At 36.0% G+C, this 20,405-nt stretch overlaps 1 protein-coding gene across 1 annotated transcript in view; it reads right to left on the bottom strand.

Moving 5' to 3' along the window:
* Positions 1-4,959: 4,959 nt before the first annotated feature.
* The window catches only part of LOC105226846 (protein slit), a gene marked incomplete at its 5' end in the record, with an annotated part of 32,996 nt that continues 17,550 nt past the window's right edge, over positions 4,960-20,405 (bottom strand). The window contains 8 exon segments of the mRNA XM_049453335.1: positions 4,960-8,085; positions 9,475-9,617; positions 9,851-10,004; positions 10,076-11,070; positions 12,334-12,857; positions 12,928-13,071; positions 14,950-15,021; positions 15,165-15,533. Of these exon segments, the coding sequence (XP_049309292.1) occupies positions 5,419-8,085; positions 9,475-9,617; positions 9,851-10,004; positions 10,076-11,070; positions 12,334-12,857; positions 12,928-13,071; positions 14,950-15,021; positions 15,165-15,533 (5,068 nt within the window).

Here is a 20,405-nt window from a genome sequence, read left to right as displayed (position 1 = left end):
ATCGTAACACTCTTTAAGGAGTTTTTTTTTAATATATTTCCTATTTTTGAAATCATTGTACCAACAGTGAAGAAACCTTTACTTACTTACCCTTGTTAGAAATACATGAGTTTCCAAATATTATTTACCAAGTATCCACCAACTAATTTATAGTTTGAAAGCCACTAATTTTTATAAAAACACTACATATGTATGCACATCTCCACATGCATGTGCAGAATTTCACTCATTTACAATTAATAAGCGCATTTTATATGCAAATTTCACTGTGCAACTGCACTATTTCACACGCACTTTCAACTTAATATGTTGATCTACTATTATTCACATCGAACTTTGTAATTAACCAGAAGTTATTGCACCAATTTTTGTGCACTTTCGGAAACCAACGGGATTTATAACTGTTTGCGGCAGTGTTGCCAAAATGACAGTTTTGACAGTGCAAATATGTAATGTTGCATGCGCGTTATTAATTTGAATTCAAAAATGAACGATTAGGATATGCATACATACATATGTATGTACATATTTTTTTACATGTATGCTTATACAAATGCTTGTTATATACTATATGTATGATTATGAACAGCTAATATGCAATGCTTACTACACTGCCATTAGCGCCGACAAGGAAATATATTTAATTCTATGCTGTAAATAAAAAACTCATAAAAAATTTGACGCAATTTTAACAACGCCAGAGTTAAGTATGTCAGGATTTAAGGTCGATTAGTGGTTGATAGCCATGAAAACTGTTTTTCACCTAAACACTGGCCAGGTACAGCCAGCTTACCGTGAGGTCACCTCATGACTGTTAAATCACAGCACTTTACGCCGTGACAGTCACCTCAGCACTGGCCAGGCACGGTGTCTGCATTTCTTTTATAGAGCCAGCTAACAGCCAGCTTACCGTGAGGTCACCTCATGACTGTTAAATCACAGCACTTCACGGCGCGACAGTCACCTCAGCGCTGGCCAGGTACGGTGCCTGCGTTTCTTTTATAGAGCCAGCTAACAGCCAGCTTACCGTGAGATCACTTCATGACTGTTAAATCACAGCACTTTACGGAGCGACAGTCATCTCAGCACTGACCAGGCACGGTGCCTGCATTTCTTTTATAGAGCCAGCTAACAGCCAGCTTACCGTGAGGTCACCTCATGACTGTTAAATCACAGCACTTCACGGCGCGACAGTCACCTCAGCACTGGCCAGGCACGGTGCCTGCGTTTCTTTTATAGAGCCAGCTAACAGCCAGCTTACCGTGAGGTCACCTCATGACTGTTAAATCACACTTCATGGCGCGACAGTATTAAGAATATTTTTATTTTTAAAAAATTATTTGAAAATTACAAAAAGGATTTTTACTATTATGTAATATGTGTAATGGCTACTTACAGCATATCTTTAACAAAAAAAACGCATTTGTTTATATTTTTCGATTATGTAGTTTATTGTTGGATATAAAACAATCATATAGAACACATTTTTATACGGCTGTGTGCGCGTGTGGAGTGTGTGTGTGTATATGTTTAATTATTTCATATATTGCATATGCACGACACACAATTACAATACATATACAGGACATAAATATATAGTTATTTTATGTTATACTCGCAGGAGTTAACTACAATACAATGTACAAAAATAAAAAAGGAAATAAATAAATAAAAATTACATGAACTGTTATGCCGCACAAAATACAATTTCGTGCAGTTTTATGCATTAAAAGTATTCATTAAAATAAGCATATATGTTTTTGTATATTTATGTGTGTTTGTAACTTGATATTAGCAATTGCGCGTATGTAAAATTGTATAATTCCTTTAGATTTTGTGTATATATAGATAAAAAAAAAGAAAAAAACTATTTTAAAACATGTTAACCATTTAAAAATATTCGTTTCGGCAATTCGTAATTCGTTAATGCATTTGCAGTAATAATTGTTAATTTGTGTTTAAATGCAGTGTTGGTTGGCGTTTAAATAGTACACATGGAAACAAAAATTTTTTTAGTTCGTTCTGTTTCTTTTCTGTGTGTATTATTTGTTTTACTTCATTTTGGTATGCTTTTTAGTTTTAATTTTCAGTTTGTTTTTAAACAGCTGTTGTTTTTCTTTTCTGTTTTAATTCGTTCATTATGGCATTACAACTAATACTTAAAGTAAGTTAGGCTAATTACTAAGGGTTAAGGTTTTTTTTTTAATTTAGTTTAGAGATTTACATGCGACTACCCAGCTTAGTTGTTAAGTTGTTAGGTTTAAACTTAAACTATAGTTGTTTCAATGCATTGCTTGCATGCCTTGTGTTATGCATTTCTTCCTTGTTTTACATTCTTATTTTAGTTTCTTTTCTTTAGTTTTTTCTTTTATAATTCTTTGAAAATTCGTTATTTGCATGTGCTGCAACAGAATGTTGCACACACTTTACTTGCGCAGCGGCAAATATACTTGTAACAACCGCATGCAGTAAGTATGTTACAGCTGCGTGCATTTCTGCAATATTTGTCTTATCTTTTAATTAATTTAAATAAATACTTTCTTCCTGCTGCTTAAGCACTAATTTTTTAACATTTTTTATTTCATAATTTCATTTATTTTAAAAGCCACTTTCAACTTCATACAATTGTGCTTTTTAAAATTTATATTGCAACTATTTTTTGTTTAACATTACACTTGATTTTCGCTTGACAATTCTTTGTTTACATTTTTTGTATTTGTCATTACTTATTTGCTCTTATTGCAGTTTCTGCTGTAATGTTGCATTGGCGCGCGTAAAATTATTATTTCTTTATTTTTAAAACTTTCATTGTGTTTTGAAATGCTTTCGTGTGTGATCTAATGAGACTTGCTTTCTTGAATGCTCGTATAAAAATATTTAAATAGTATCTTGCTTGGAATAAAAGGAGTAATTTTTGGTGTCGGGCGTTGACCAAATGCTTCATGCGTGTGTGTTGGATGAGTGGCTATGTGTGTGTGGGTGTGTGTTGTGTTTTGAATTGACATAAATTGGTATCCTGCCAAATGGCTTAGGGAGGAGCTGTGTACGTTTGGCGGTCATGTATGTATGTTTGTTTGTAGGTATACACCATTTTGTAAATGTTTACAAATTTGCTGGACGAGTGCAGTTTGAGTGACAGTGTTAGGTATCGAAATTTTGGTTTTTTACATAATGTTTGAACTTTTAAGCCTATCGAAAGTTGTAGAGAGAAGTATGAAAACCTAAACAAATATTCAAAAACATCCTTAGTGATCACGTTTCATTATGCTCGCATGCTTTTCCACGCGTACTAGCTTTAGGCGTTTGAACGCTCTGCTTTACGGCTGATTTAGCTGTCGTGGCGCATGACTTTGGCGTTGTTAAACCGCTTTTGTAAGTATTATTAACTATTTATAATAGTTTTTTTTTGTGTTCGCCAATACTGTTTCAGCGTAATGCATTCGGCGCGTTATAGTTTTTTTCTTCATCTGGGTAGCTTCCTGCACGAATCCGTTATTATGAGTTTTAAGGAAGTGTTAATTTTTTTGTGGTGTTTTGTTTTTAGCATTAGTATGTTATAGTGACAATACAATAATAGTACGTAGTAGTGGATAGTATATAGTTTACATACGTATTTTTTTAGCTTATGCTTAAAGTGTGGAAAATACAAATACATTTAAAAAGGGGCATATACGAGTATGTATGCATTTATGAATATGATTAAGAGTATATATATGTATGTAAGTATGTCATATTGTTAGTTTGTGTACAAATGGTTGTTAGATTATTAGTTACAAGTTTCATGTATGGTATGTATGTAGTTACATATTTATGTTAAATTTTCAGTGTATGTAAAATAGTTTTTTGTATATAAATATTATGTATGAGTGTGTGTATAGCGTATGCGTATGTACATACGTGTGTGCTGTAGGCATTGGGTTTAATTTCGAAATTCATTTAATTTAAATTTTATATAATTTGTATTAAAAATGTGGAAATTTTGAAGACATTTTTTTGCAATTTTGAAATTTTCGAAAATTATTTACATCTTTTTAGGACAAATATTAAAAAAAAATATTTTTTATAAAATATTTAGATATTTTTGTGGGAAAATATTTTATAAAAAAAGGGAAAATCTTTTTTTTATTGAATTTTGTATTAAAAGTGTGGACATTTCAAAGAAATTTATGCAAGTTTGACATTTTTGACATTTTGAATAGAAATATTTTATAAAAATTTTTTTATATGAATTTGATACTTTTTTTTTTATCAAATTTTATATAATTTTTATTAAAAATATGTGTAAATTTAAAAGTTTTAAAATATTTTACATATTTTTTTGGAGAAATATTAGAAAAAAATTATTTTTGAAAATTATTTACATATTTTTGTGTGCAAGTACTTTATAAATTAGTATTTGCATAAGAATTTGATTCTTTTGGATTGAACTTTATGTAATTTATATTCAAAACATGGAAATTTTTAGAAATTTGTGCAAGTTTAGAACTTTTGAAAATTTTTTGCAAATTATTTTTGGACAAATATTAGAAAAAAATTATTTTTGAAAATTATTTACATATTTTTGTGTGCAAATATTTTATTAAATATTATTTGCAAGTGAATTTGATTTTTCTTTTTGTATTTTATATAATTTATATTAGAAAATGGGAACATTTGTATGAAATTTGGAAATTTTTATGGAAATTTGGAATTTTTGAAAATTAATTGAATATTTTTGAGGGTAATATAATTTATTTTTGTATATTAATTAGAAGCTTTTAAAATACATTAGTTTGTTTCGAAAAAATTATCAAATATGCAAAAATGTAATATTTTGAAGTAAAATATTTGAAAATTAAAAAAATAAATACTTAAAAATTTTTTAGTTTCGAAAAAAAAAAATATTAGAAATGCAAAAAAAAAAATATATTTCTAAGTAAAGATTTTGAAATCCAGCATAGAAATAGAAGAAAAGTGACATTCTACAAAAATTATTATTAAAATCAGCCTCTTTAAAACTGCAAGAGTTTTTTGATTTTCGAAATTAAACTCGAAAGCCAACAACAGCGTATACACGTTTGTCATGTATTACGTTTCCTTTTAGTGTATGCATGTAAATATGTATGTAAGTATTTATATGGTAAATAGTAGTATTAAAAGCTTCTTTGTTATTGCTATGCAAATGTGTGGGTGCAAGGAAATAGATTTACAATAAATTCTGCCTACAATAGCTGCGTTGTTCGTGTTGTTCGTGTATGTGTTGTATTTTTGTTGGTGATGCTGCTTATACTGACGATGTTGATGATGTTGGTAATGGTGGTGATGATGACGATGACGTTGCAGATGTCGTTGTGCGGATGAACTGGGGTATTCAATTGTAATTGTCGATAACATTCTATACATATAATATTCGCCATACAATCGAATACCCTTGCTGTACTACCAATGCATCAAGCGTATTTGATCGAGTATTCGTTGCTTAAAGAATGTGCCCAACATGCCGAACACTGTCGATATGGCCGCTATGCCCATCATGGCCTGCATGATGCAATGTATGCCCGACAGTTCCTCCTCGCTCGGCTTTTGGCGATAGCGTTGCCGATAGTGGCGACGTGTTTCGTGCTCACGCAAACGTTGTAGTCGCTCGAGCTCTTCATCGAAATGCGGTATTATCGCCAAATTGACCACTTCGGTTTTAGCGAGCACCTCTTCGTTGGCTATTGTATTGAGCTTGTTATTGCTATTGCCCGATTCGCCGTTGGGGCCAGCACCTGTGGTGCCTTGCTGTTGCTGCTGCTGTTGTTGCTGATGGTATTGGTGTTCTTTGTGACGCGAACGTTCGTCCAGCATGGTATTGTCGCGACTGAAGTCGAAATCGAAATTGCGCGTCTTCATCGATGTTGGATATTCGGCTAAATTGACTTTTGTAAGGAAGTGTAGTGTCGTTGTATCGAGTGTGCGATCGATGGAGGTGCCAGCCAGCGAACGTGGATCGCCGGCTGTATCTGTATTTGGCGGCGCTGTTGGTATATCTTTGATGCGGAATTGTTTGAATTGGTTCTTCTTTATGCCGAGCACTTCGGAGAGTGGCCGATTGATCATGGGCAGCACGGAGTCAGTGGGGCGTATGATGAATGAACCGCCGGCAGCGGCGGGTGAGTCGGCATCGGTGGCGGGATTTTGTATGGCCGCCTTTTGCGTTTCGACCGTGGGATTTACATTACCTTTTCGCGCATGTATGGGTGATCTATCATTGCCGCTGTTACCGCTGCTGCTGCTGCTGTCATTATCCAGATCGTAATCATCATCTGACTCGTCGTCTGCCGATTCATCTTCGCTGCCGTCGTTGTTCGGGAAATCAGGCGTATCTTTACTACTTGTACCGCTAGCAAGTGCTTTATTGTCCGTTAAGTCGTTTTTATTGTTATTATTGCTGTTGTTGTTGTTGTTAAATTTATGCGTTAAATTACGTATCGGTTCGTATTTGGAATTCTCCGAGTCGCCGCGATAAAGCAGTGCAACCTTGCCATCGGGTGTCAAGACTGGCGTAATTTTTGGATGAGATGATGCTAAGCGATGACTGCTCTCAGGATCGGGCGACAGTGCGTCGAAGTCCGTAAACGAACTCGTTTTCTTGTCGCCCAGCGTATCCTGCTTTTTATTATTGCTGTTGGCGTTGTTGTTGTTGTTGCCATCCTCATTTGTCGGCGTCTGCTGATACACGATACCGACCTTGCCCAGCGGTGTTGAGATTATTTTAATTGCGTCATTCGTATTTTTACGGAAATACCGATTACTCGATTTCGTATGCTTCGAATTAAAATAACCATCACCTTCTTGACGGTCGGCATCATCGTTAGCGTCAGCGTTGCTGGCCACATCATCGTCAACGCCATCATCATCATCATCATCATTAACGTCATCGCTATCATCATCATCGTCATCATCATCATCGTTGGCAAAATTGCCGCTGCCTTCTCGCGCATCGGCCACGCCTCTATTCGTATATTCCGTTTGCAACTTTTGTTGCTTCCTACGATATTTCTCAGCATAATCTAATCTAAATCTATTATTTTTGTACCTATTTGCTTCCGTCCGTCTGTATGCCCCACCACTTGAGCCGCTGCCCTCCTCATTCATGAAGCCCTTATCGTTGTCGTTTGCATTGCCACGTTGCCGTTCGACAATTATTGCAATACGTTCGTCATCTTCATCAAAACCCATATCTTCTTCCTCATCCTCGATTTTGCTTGCGCCTGTCGTGATACTTTTCGTCTTCAAAATGTCCGGCATATTTTTAACCGACTCATTTTCATCACCTACTAGCGCTTGTACGAGACCCTTGGCTTCGGGCAGCGCTTCGTATGTGGCGCTACCACGCTCTTGCGCCGCCACATCCACTGTCGCTGCGCTGCCTATGTAAGGCGCAGCGACCGCGTCAGCTTCTTCGCCCTCATCCTCGTATGCATCGTCCATTTCGTCTTCATCTCCATCTACATCCTCATCCTCATCATCATCATCGTCATATTCATCATCCCAACCCTCATCACCGCTCGGATTCAATTGCATACGCTCCGCCTCTTCATCAGTCTCGTAACTAGCGCTCTCATCGACCAATATGCCGCCTGTCACGTGCAAACCACTTGCTGTTTGCCGTGTTGCCTCCTCCGCGTTGTACATGATGTCGTCACGGTTGTGCGTTCTCACCACACCAACTATCACCCCACCACTTGTGTTTGTTATGTTTGCGCTCGCCACATCCCCTTTTACACTTTCATCCGCAGTCTTTGTCTCTTGAGCGGCCATCATTTGTCTCCCCGTTTTAGTGTTGTTATTGTTAGATATTAGTAAAACATTCGTGTTGCTACAGTTAAATATACATTCATTATCGTTGCTATCACTAGTACTAGTACTTAAATTACTGTTATTATTATTAATATTAAAATTATTGTTATTACTATGTTGTCCTAAATTTAAATCTAAGCTAATATTGTGCATTTGGGTAGTCGCATCTTCCAGTCAGTAGCATTTTTTTGTACATCCACATTTACGCACGATATCTAAATTCTTTATATATTTGCGATTATTGCTGCACACCATGCGGACCTGTAAATACATGGAAGAAGCATTAAAGAAGAGGTTAGGTTAGAATAATTTATGTTCAAAAATAAACTCAGTACTCTTTCGCTACAATTTTTGACTATAATTTGAAAATTTTGTATAATCAAGAAAACTAACCTCACTTTTGAGCTTGGAAAAGGTATCAATATACAATTACATGTCAATTTAAATACTTTTTATTAATAATTTATTTATTAATATCATTTATAATTGGTTCATTTGCAATATATAGCCCTAACTTCTAAATTTTAAGAATTCAAAAATTACTAACCTCAATTTCGTAATTAAAAAATTTATTAATTATATGAAATAAAGTTTAAATGCTATTTATTATTATTAAAATAAATGTTTTCTTACAAAAGCATGCTCTAACTTGTAAATTTTGAGAATTCAAGAAATAATAACCTTACTTTTGAATTTAACCTTTTCTTTCAAAGTATGAAATTAAGTTTGTATACTAGGCATTAATCATAAAATGAAATTTTATCTACAATTTTTGACTCTAACTTGAAAATTTTTAATCTTCAAGAAAGCTCACCTTACTTTTGAACTTCAAAAAGTTATCAATATTCAATTACATGTCGATTTAAAAACTATTTTTCAATAATTTATTTATCAATGTCATTTATAATTAGTTTCCTTGCAATATCTAGTTCTAGCTTGTAAATTTTGAGAATATACTAACCTCACTTTTGAATTTAAAAAATGTTTCAAAAATGTGAAATTAAGTTTGAATACGAGGCATTAATCATAAAATGAAAATTTATCTACAATATTATGTAAATTTTGAGAATTCAAGAAATAATAACCTCACCTTTGAATTGAAAATTTTTCTCTAATATATGAAATGAATTTTGTATACCAGCTTCGGTCATAAAATGAAAGTTTGTCTACAATATTTGGCGCTACATCGTAATTTTTAAGTATTCGATAAATGCTAACCTCACTTTTGTAGTTCTAATATGTATTAATAATAAGAAATGTAGTTCAAATACTAGTCATTAAACATAAAATAAAATTTTACACATAATATATTGCTCTAACTTGAAAGTTTTGAGTATTGGAGAAATACTAACCTCATTTTTGTACTTCAAAACTTTATTAAAAATATAAAATTAAGTTCAAAGACTAGCCATTACTCCTAAAATAAGTTAAATAGATATTTTTTGCAATTAAATCGCTTAGAATTTAGAGTTTGGTTTATATAATTAATTAAAGGTTAGAATTAATTATAAATTGGAAACGCTCAAAAAGCCTAGCAATGCTGTAAACAGTTATTTCTACTTCAATTAATTTCAAATATAGAAAAAAACAGTTTTTACTCCCGCCTGATTAGACTTTCATGTTTTATTTAGTATTTTGAGTTTCTCTCACCTTTCGTCTCCGCACTATTTTTGCAGCGCAACACTGATTACCGCAACCGCCAACACATTTCGCATATTTGAGCGGTTGGCGTGAGCGACAATCGTTTTCGGTATAATATTCACGAACTTGTTCCTTGCGGCAAGTGGACGCCACTATAAAGTAGAGAAAATTAAGAAAATATAAAAAAACGCAAAAAAATTGAGGTTAAGGCCATTAAAACTAGCAAATAAATCTGAATCAAGGAACATAACGGCATGCAAAGTTAGTAGCAGCATATCGATAGATGTTTAAAATGAATGTGGTGCCACACAAGTATGCACATACACACATACTTATGCGCATGCAAACCACCGAATGAAGTATGAATGAAGAATGTGCTTAATACCAGTTATTGTTGCGGGCTCTGTTGTGCCCTCACCTTGTTCGCAGTAACGGCCCTTCTGACCATGCTTGCATTTGCATTGATAACCGTCACGGTATGTCGAGTTAGGAACACAGCGGCTGCCACGACGACATTTGTGATTTTCGCAAGGATCCACCTAACGGAAGAAGCAGTGCGGAATACATGTGATTTCGTTTGATTTTTATATTTAGTTTCAATTGTATTTACCTCCTTAATATGTGGCGTTTCGTCCATAAAGTCTTGCTCATCATCCTCCGTCGTCTCGCCTTCGAGCAATGCACAACCTGGTGTTATCTTTTGCTGCTTGGCAGCATTCTCAAAGTCCACCAGCTTGTGATTAATCCACACCTCCTTCATGCAACCCTTGAAGCTGGTCAAATTTCGTATTTGCCAATTTTTATAGGCTTGCTGCCCCGGTTCGGGCGGTAGACCACCCAAAAACATGGGTGTGGTCAATTTGAGAAAATCATTGGAACCCTCATTTATAATCGATCTGGCCAAACCGCGATCGACGCGCAGCGTAAAGTTCTTCTTGATAGCCAACAGTTCCACACAATGATATTTACCATCAGCCACCATTTCGAAACTATACATTGTGGACACGGGATAATTACCGACATCGTAGCTAACGCGTATGCGTCCGTTGAAAAGCTCCACAGCTATATGCGCATCCTGTCCATCATACATGAGTATGCCGTTCTGTTCGGAACTACTAAAAACGATGGTTACATTCGCATCCGGTTTGGTGCGTAACGGTTCCATTTCCACAAACGAATTATTATGCACGAAGCTAATACTGGTTAAATATTCGCACCACTTGCCGGTATAACCCGGATGACATTTACATAAATACTCGGAACCTGAGGGATTTGGCTGGAAGCAAACGCCATGTTTGCATTCGTGATTTTGACAAGGCGATGTCTGTGGATACATCATTGAGACCATATTGTGACCCTCACAATATTTGCCGGTAAAATCATCTGGACATTTGCAGACATAATCGTTAATGCCGTCGATACAGGTGCCGCCATTTTGACAAATGTGATTCTGACAATCGTCAATATTTTGTGTGCAATTGATGCCATGGAAACCGGCCATGCACTCGCAGGTGTAGTGGGTGAAGTGATCGTGACATTTGGCGCCATTCGCACAGGGATTAAACTCGTCGCTGCAAAAGTTGATCTTCGTATCGCAGTATTGACCTGTAGGAAAGATTAGAATGCATGTAATAAAAAATTGCAAGAAATATTAAAATATATTGATCTTTAAGTTCAAATTGAAATATTAAAAATGAAAAAACAAAATTAAAAAAAAAATAAAAATAATTAAAAAAAAATATAATAATAAAAAAAATAAAAAAATTAAGAGAAAAATTAAAGAATATAAAGAAGAATTAAGATAAAAAAAAATTAAGAGGAAAATTGAAAAATATATACAAAAGAGTTCAAATAAAAAATAAAAATAAAAATTTATAGAAAAACAATTAGTACTACAAAAAATGTCTAAATTAAATAAAAAAATCGATAAAACCCAAATAAAAAAGATAATATGAGAAAAAAATAATAAAAAAAAATTTAATTGAAAATTATAAAAAATTTAAAACGAAATTACATAAAAAAATTTGGTTAGGTACACACAAAAAATTCAAAATCAAACATAAAAAATAATTAAGAAGCAAATATAAAAAAATGTGAAAAAGAAATATATAAAATATTAAACAAAAATTAGAAAATTTTATGTAAACTAAATTAAAAAAAAAAAATAAAATAAAATAATTTAAAAAGTACAAAAACATGGCCAAGAAAAAAGTGATAATATGTTTATTTTTTAAATATAAAACAGAAAAAAATATTAATAATAAAATGCAAAAAAATAAAAACATAAAGTAATTAAAAATATTATAAAAAAAATTCTAGCAAAAATTAAAAAAAATTATAAATAATCAAAAAATTCAAAATTAAATATATAAAAATATTAAAGAGATATCAAATTAAATTAATAAAATATAATGTAAACAAGGTTAGAAATAATTTGAAAAAATTTGAAAAATTATAAAAATAAATATAAAAAAATTTAATAAAGTATAAAAATATCCCAAAAAAATGTATTTGTAAGTATATTCTTTAAAAATAAAAAAATTATAATAAAAAACATAAAAAAATTAATAAAAGATTAAAAAAATTTAAAAAAAATAATTTATTTATAATGAAAAAATTTTCAAAATTAAATATAAAAAAAAAAAATAAAAAGATAACGATGTAAACACATTGGTTAATATGAAAAAAATTACAAAAAATAACAAGGATTTTATAAAAAAAAAATAAAAAAGTATAAAACTATATCCACGAAAAGGGTTAAGTTTGTGTTATTTTAATATAAAAAAAGGAAAAAGTATAAGTAATAAAAAAAATAAAAAAAACAAAAATATTAAAATATTCGATGGATCTATACGCCACAACACCCACCTGTAAAGCCCGGTTGACACTCGCAAGTATACGACTCCACACCATCTACACATGTGGCATTATTTTGACATTTAATTTCGCCTAGGCAATCGTCGATATTCGTCTCGCAACGCGCACCTGTATAGCCCGGCGCACACTGACAACTGAAACGTCCCTCTTCGAGCACCGTGCAAGTGGCATTGTTGCGGCACGGATTGCCATAACAAGCGTCGATCATAAATTCACAATGTTTGCCATGATAACCGGGCAGGCAGAGGCATTGGTAGTCACGCTGTGGCAATGGTATGCACTGCGCCTTGTTCTCACAGGGATGCGTGTAACACGCATCACATTTGGCCATAATCTCATTGCTCACTTTGCCCTTGCAGACAAAGTTGTGTGAGGGCGTCGAGAGTATTAGTTTATCCTTCATATAATCGGGTTCGGCGCAGCGCGCTATACCCGGCTCCACGTAGTCCAATTTGATCCAGTCCGAAAACCATTTGAGTGAGCAATCACAGTACAATGGATTGCTGCCTAGCGCACTGGAAATATTGCAATTTATTTAATTTTTGAATTTCGCACCCAATTTATATGTATGTACGTGGTACTTACATGTGTGTTAGTGATTTCATATCTTCAAATGTGCCCTCGGGTAGCATGGATATACGATTGCCGTGGAGCGAGAGTACACGCAGATTTTGTAGGCCCGACATGGCGTAACGTTGCAGACATTGCAAGTTGTTGTAGGATATAATGCTGAAATGAAAAGTAAATATTTGATGAGTATTTTGGTTAATGCCTTTTTTATTTGACTGCTGCTACAAAAGTAGTCTAATTCCTTTACGTTCTGAGAGAAGTTGAGATTTTTACTGTACTCTAAATCAGACTGAGCAAACTACCTAAAACTGACGTTTAGGTTAGGTTAGGTTTCGACGCAGATTCTTGCGGTAGAGACTGTTGTAATAGAAAAAAAACTTTATAAAGACTTAAGAAAGTTTCTGATTACTCCCAAGAATGAGCTTTGTCAAACAAAGAGATTAGGAACGAAATTTTAAAATTTTTAGTAAGCAAAAGTCTTCGAAAATTGTTATAATATTTTGTCTAACTTTATTTTAGTACTGAATGATTTTTGAGGAACCGAAGTGGTTTCAAAACCATCGGAAAAATACCAATAATGTACTATGGTGTATTCCTTTGGTGGAGGGCACTCGAAAAGTTTACATTAGCGAAGAAGCTTGGACGCGTCATAGATACATTGCCGCTTTAAGGATCAGAGAAGGTGAATATATGCAGGAGTCCAAACAGGATCACGCTGAAATTCTCTCCTTCTTCAATTGCATCCCTGAAAACTTTGACCATTGCGTTATTGTTTACGATAGCAGAGCGGCGACATAACCATTAAGCTCGCAAGCTGTGCGAACTCAATGAGTGTCTGTTCTAATTAGAAACATCATACTACTTCATCATCAGACTTTTTTGGAGGTCTGGTCATAGCGGAATCGTTGGAAACTGCAAAGACATTGAGCTAACAACACGGTTCCGCACTCATATCGGAGTGGGAACGAGTCGGATCTCCTTTGTCATCTTGCGCTTTAGCACTGTACCTATGGACTTCATACGCGCTTAGCAGGGGGCGACGGCCAGCTCCTGTGCGACTGCGAGGGCGATCTGGTCAAGATTAGATCGTGAGAGATCTCCTCCTTGCCCTTAACAAAGTTCGTCTCACAGTACTTGGAAGTGTTCTTACTGGACGTTGTCCAATAGGTTCTTATACTGTAAGGCTAAAAATCCAGTCGCACGCAAATTGCAACTTTGACTTTCTGCTTCATTGTCCACAAGACTGAGGCTGGAATATCTCAGTAAGTACCTTTGGCGGGGGCCGGTGGATTGTTGGCTGGGTTATTCAAACACCAAGGCGAAGAACTGATAAGGAGCATGCATCAGCTTCTTTGTAGAATATGATCGGACGAAAGCATACCCAACGATTGAAATTTAACTGCGCTGTGGCCAAACCACAAAAATGGAGACTCCACAATCTGCAAAAAACTACCGTGGGATAAGTCTACTCAATATCGCATATAAGGTTCTTTCGAGCGTATTGTGTGAAGGACTAAAGCTCACCATCAACAAACGGATTGGACCTTATTAGTGCGTCTTTAGGCTTGGAAAATCTACAACCGACCAGATATTCACCATGCGCCAAATCTTGGCGTGTAATGAGGATCGACACACACCACCTCTTCGTCGATTTTAAAGCTGTTTTCGACAGCACGAAAGGGAGCTGTCTTAATGACGCGATGTCTGAATTGGGTATAACCGCAAAACTAACGTATTTAAACTGTGTAAACTAACGGTGAGCAATATCAAAAGCTCCATCAGGATCGGGAAGGACCTCTCCGAGCTGTTCGGTACAAAACGAAGTTGCAGACAAGGTGACTCCCTTTAGGAAAGCTATAATACAATTTTCTATAAAAGTGTAAAACTGCTGGTGTACATCGATCGGGTTTATGGATCTTGTATTTTAAAGCATTTGTATTCTGCCTTCAACTTCAACTTCAGCAGATGCTCAACTGCTTTTTGCACTTAAAAAAAAATCAATAAAAATAATTTGAAAAAGTGTTCGTGTATACTTACAGCGTCGACAGGTTCGTCAGGTTGGCGAAGGTGTAATTAGAAAGGAACGTGATTTGATTGTTACTCAAATCCCTGTTAAACAAAAGCAAAGAGAGCAGAAAAATAAAAAAGAAACGTATTAGCAACATAAATTTTCAAAACTACAATGCTTCGTCATCTTTCATGTTCTCCTCCATCAACATTCATGTTCATACCACACACAAGTGTCTACTTACAATCTCGTCAATGCCTTCAAATGTCGTATCCGATCCAAATGTATCATTGTTATTTCATTCGATTCCAGATATAACTCGGACGTTTCAGCCGGTATGCCACGTGGTATCTCTTTTAATTGATTGCGCGAACAGCGTACAACGGTGCCAGTGCAGGTGCAGGCAGGCGGACAATAGCCATCGCCCAAACAGCCTTCATTGTTGTCGGATGTGCATTTGAACTCGTTATGTGGCAGATCCTTAATTTGCATATCACGTACTTTTGAGGGGGCAGCACAACGTGCCGCACCGCCGACCAGACCCTTCTTTCGTAGCCACTCCGAAAACCAGGCCAAATGACAGTTGCAATTGAATGGATTGGCAGCCAAGTTGCTATGCGACGAAAGGACGAAAGTATGCAAGTAGAAGAAGTGTAAAGTGTAAATTGAAATGTGGGCTTATAGAAATCGGTCCATGTATATATGTATATGGTACATATGTATGCATAGTATGTTTGCGGTATAGTGATGAGTTTGCATTGAAATGTGGTAATGTAAATATGGGGAAAAGTATTGCGAAAAAAAGTCAAGTGTTGGAAATGAATTGTCATAGCGGTTTTTAGTGCCGCCATGATATTGGCATTTTCGTATACGAATGCATATATGTGTGTGTTAGTATTGGTTTTTCTCTCATTCTTTATTACTTTTTAGCTACAGTGTCTCATAAAAGCAGCCGTAGCTGAAAGTGTACACGAAGACCGTGGAGGCTCGATTCTGTGCCGTTCGCAGCAACTCATACTGACGTAAGGAACTATTTGGCGCATTTTACATCGAGATCTGATCGAATTGAAAGCGCACAAAATACAGCTTGTGCTAGATCTGAAGCCGCTTGACCATCCCAAGCAACATCGCTCGCTCTATGGGCTCTTGAAAAGTTCCAAGAAGATCCGACGTTTTCGAGTCAATTGTTGTTCAGCGATGAAGCCCATTTCTGGCTCAATGGGTATATAAACAAGCAAAATTGCCGCATTTTTGACGAAGAGCAACCTGAAGAGATTCAAGAGCTGCCATTTCATCCAGAAAAATCAACGGTTAGGTGTGGTTTGTGGGTCGGTGGTATCATCGGTACATATTTCATCAAAAATTATGCCGGTGAAAACGTAACCGTCAACGGCGTCGCGCCATAATAACCGACTTTTTGATGCCTGAAATTGAAGCTCGTGATCTCGGCGACATTTGGTTTCAACAAGACGGTGTCACTTCCTACACATCGCATCAATCAATGGATTTATTGAGAGAACACTTCGGTGAGCAGATAATTTCACGTTTTGGGCCGGTCGATTGGCCACCAAGATCGTGTGATATCACACCGTTAGACTTATTGCTTTGGGGATATGTAAAGTTTAATGTCTATGCGGACAATCCTGAACCGATTCAGGCCTTTGAGCAAAACATCACGCGCGGCATTCGCCAGTTACCAGTTGAAATGCTCGAACGAGTCATCGAAAATTGGATTCAACGGACTTAGCTTTGCTTAAGAGACTATGGGTCTTAACCCAGTTTTTTAAGGCGAAGTTTAAAATAATCTGAATAGTCGGTTGTATGGGAGATGTATGATATAGTTGTCCGATTCGACTTTCGGATTTCTCAAAAAATGACGAACAAAATGATACATAAAAAACTAGATTGATTTAGGCGTACTTAAAAAAGAGTCCATACAAACGAGGTGAAACAGGAAAATGAGAGCAAAACCGTTAAAAAATGCCGTTTTAATTGAGTTTTCCATCACTATTAATATTCAAAATCTTAAATAAAGAAACTTAGCCTAGCTGTTGAGCGGTTAGCATATTGGACTGCTGGAAAAAAAAAATGATCCAAATCAAATTAAAAAAAAAAACAGATCTTGTTGCCCACTTTTCTCACTCATTCATCATTCATTTTATTCTACTGCGTCATTTTCCATCAAGTTTTTTGTTATTCAATGGCCACCTAAAACTTGGAAACACATTTTCGTGAGTCACTTTGCATTCACCAACGACGAAGCAACAACAAAAACAATAAGCAAGCAACGCCACTATTGCGCAGGTGTCTCTTTATAGACAATTGCCAACAACAAACCCCTTTCCATTTGGTAGTGTTTTTTACAAGAGACCCTCGAAGCCCCTAGTTGCAGGCGCACTTACATAAGAAAAAAAATATGTATGTATGTATGTATGTATTTATATATGTAGGTATGTTAAAAGTGCTAACAATAAAAGTATGAGTGGCTTTATTCAATCATTTACCAAATGTGGAAAACTTTTAGTGGCTTGTACACATACATAGCTACATACATACATGTAAATATGTGCCAGTATATCTGTAGTGCGCCAGTATATTGTATGTACATATATACGCGCACTTCTCATCTTTGCAGTAGCGTATTCTTATTGTGCCCATCAAATTAGGGTGAATCTGTATTTCAAGTGTTTTGTGTGCTTACTTACAGAACCAACTTACATACTTACATACATACAAATACACTTACTGCTTACAAATACGGTAACCAAAATTCAAAACAAAAACCTTAAAAAATGTTAACTTAACCTGCAACCTTCACATATGCATTTCTTATAGCATAAAAGGGTTTTAGTTTATATGACAGCTATATGCTATAGTGGTCCGATTCAAATAGTATTTTGAAATATTGTAGTATTGTCTTGGACAATAATCTATGCTAAATTTTGTGATGACATCTCATCAATTAGGAAAGTTTTCTATACAAGGACCTGTTTTTGAACGATCAGTTTGTATGGCAGCTATATGCTATAGTGGTCCGATCTGAACAATTCGCTCGGAGATTGTAGTGCTGCTTCGAAAAATTATTTACACCAAATTTTATGAAGATTTCTTGTCAATGAGGAAACTTTTCTATACAAGGACTTGTTTTTGAACGTTCAGTTTGTTTGGCAGCTATAAGCTATCGTGGTCCGATTTGAACAATTCGCTCGGAGATTCCAACGCTGCCTAGGATAATAAACTATGCTAAATTTTGTGATGACATCTCATCAATTAGGAAAGTTTTCTATACAAGGACCTGTTTTTGAACGATCAGTTTGTATGGCAGCTATATGCTATAGTGGTCCGATCTGAACAATTCGCTCGGAGATTGTAGTGCTGCTTCGAAAAATTATTTACACCAAATTTTATGAAGATTTCTTGTCAATTAGATAAGTTTTCTATACAAGGACCTGTTTTTGAACGTTCAGTTTGTATGGCAGCTATATCGTAAAGTGATCCGATATCGGCAATGTGGACAAATCATAAGCCTCTAGGAGAGAAAAAACGTGTCAATATTTCAGATCGATATCTCAAAAAATAAGAGGCCAGTTACCCCATCTACAGATCGAACCATGGACATGTCTAAATCGACCCAGTTCGTCACGCTTAACCTTTATGTAGACATTTTATAGGGACTCTAAGGTTTCCTTCTCGGTGTTACAAACATGGCGAACTCAATATACCCTGTTCGGCCTATAAAAATATACATCTTAACAGTGAAAGCATACTTTCTTGCTTAATACTATTGTGCGCCCTTACATAGTCACGCATGAAGCTGCCCTTGCAACTACATACATAGACTTGTGTATGTGTACATGTTGCCCATTGCCGCGTTTGGCGCTTAAATCATCCGACAAAGCAACAAAGGGATGCTCGGCGATGGCAACATATTGCAAGTCGATCACAGCAGCAGCAGCAACAGCAACAGCGTACAACAACAACAGCGGCGACGACAGCCTGAGGAGTCTGGACATGCCAATAATAATTCACACACACACACATATATGTACACTTGTAGCCATGGTATGTGTGTATGTAAGCAGCAAGGTGGCAACATCAGCGCTCGTCTGTTTGTCGTTATCACAGCAGGCCCGACCGCCCCGCATGCTTGAATCAGCGTGTGCGTGTGACCATATCCAACTGCGTATGTATTGTACTCAACACTCACGCACATACAGGCAATTATTTGAAACACCGCACGGCACATTGGTCGGCCTGCAACGCTGTAGCTGTCTATGGCGACCATAAATTGGAGTTCAATTAAATTACTTGTACTTTTACGCTTCCAACGCACTTTACTAGCGGCGCGTTGTTTCCCATTTTATTCGAGTAAACAGTGAAACTGAATTATGCATGCCGACATGCAGACAGAATGATGTAAGTGCTAATGTTACTAAGCGTTTGTGGTACGGGATCCCGAAAATTTTTATACTCATGCAACGTTTTGCAAAAGAGTAGAATAGTTTTGTTCCCCTAACGGTTGTTTGCATCATCTAAAACTGAAAGCGATAGATATAGAGATATGTATATGTACATATATATATTGTATATAAATGGTCAGGATGACGAGACGAGTTGAATTCCTGTCCGTTCGTCCGTGCCAACTTGTGAAAAAATTTAGATATCTTGATGAAAATTGGTACACGTGTTCCTTGGCACCCAAGGAGAGTTGAGATTGACGATGGGCGGAATCGGATCATTGCCACGCCTACAAAACGACCTATAATGACGAGACGTGTTGAAATCCGAGTGAATGTCTGCCTGTGTAAGCTGTAACTTGTGAGTTATCGGACCACTGCCACGCCCACCAAACGCCATTAATCGAAAACCTATAAAGTCCTATATCTGAGCACTAAATTAAGCTGTAAAACTGTATTTGGTACAGGGGATCGCAGTACCGTAAATAACTGCAGGGCTTTTGTCCGTTCTTTACAATTCTTTGAAAACTTTCAAAATAGGCTCCCTCTGCGTCGATGCAGCGCTACCAGCACGATTTATATTCTCCGGAATAACCTTTAGAGCCGAAGTGCATGCTGATTGGAAACAATAAAGTCCCATCTGGGCTGTAGGGTGGTTGCAGAAGCATTGGGATGCCGGCCTTGGTTAGGTAGCTGTTCATAAGAAAGGCTGTGTGAGCCTGGGCGTTGTCGTGGTGCAACTTCCAATCAGCTGCGATGTCTTGTCGGACCCGATTGACCCTTCGTTTTAGTCTCTTGAGAACTTCCACTTAAAACTTAGCGTTGATGGTTTGTCCACGAGGAACAAATTCATGGTGGACGATGCCTTTGATGTTAAAAAAGACAATGAACATCGTTTTCATTCTTCCGGTCTTTATCGGCGACCTATTTCCGGCCCTCCAAAAATCCCTGGTGCCACCGAAACACGCCACTTCTTGCTAAAGCAACATCTGGGTAACCGTGCTTGATCACATCAAATGTCTCTGTCG

The sequence above is a fragment of the Bactrocera dorsalis genome, chromosome 3 (genome assembly GCF_023373825.1).
Source record: "Bactrocera dorsalis isolate Fly_Bdor chromosome 3, ASM2337382v1, whole genome shotgun sequence".
Lineage (NCBI taxonomy): Eukaryota > Metazoa > Arthropoda > Insecta > Diptera > Tephritidae > Bactrocera > Bactrocera dorsalis.
The sequence above is the reverse complement of the archived record's forward strand: the minus strand, read 5'-3'. Positions and strand labels throughout refer to the sequence as shown.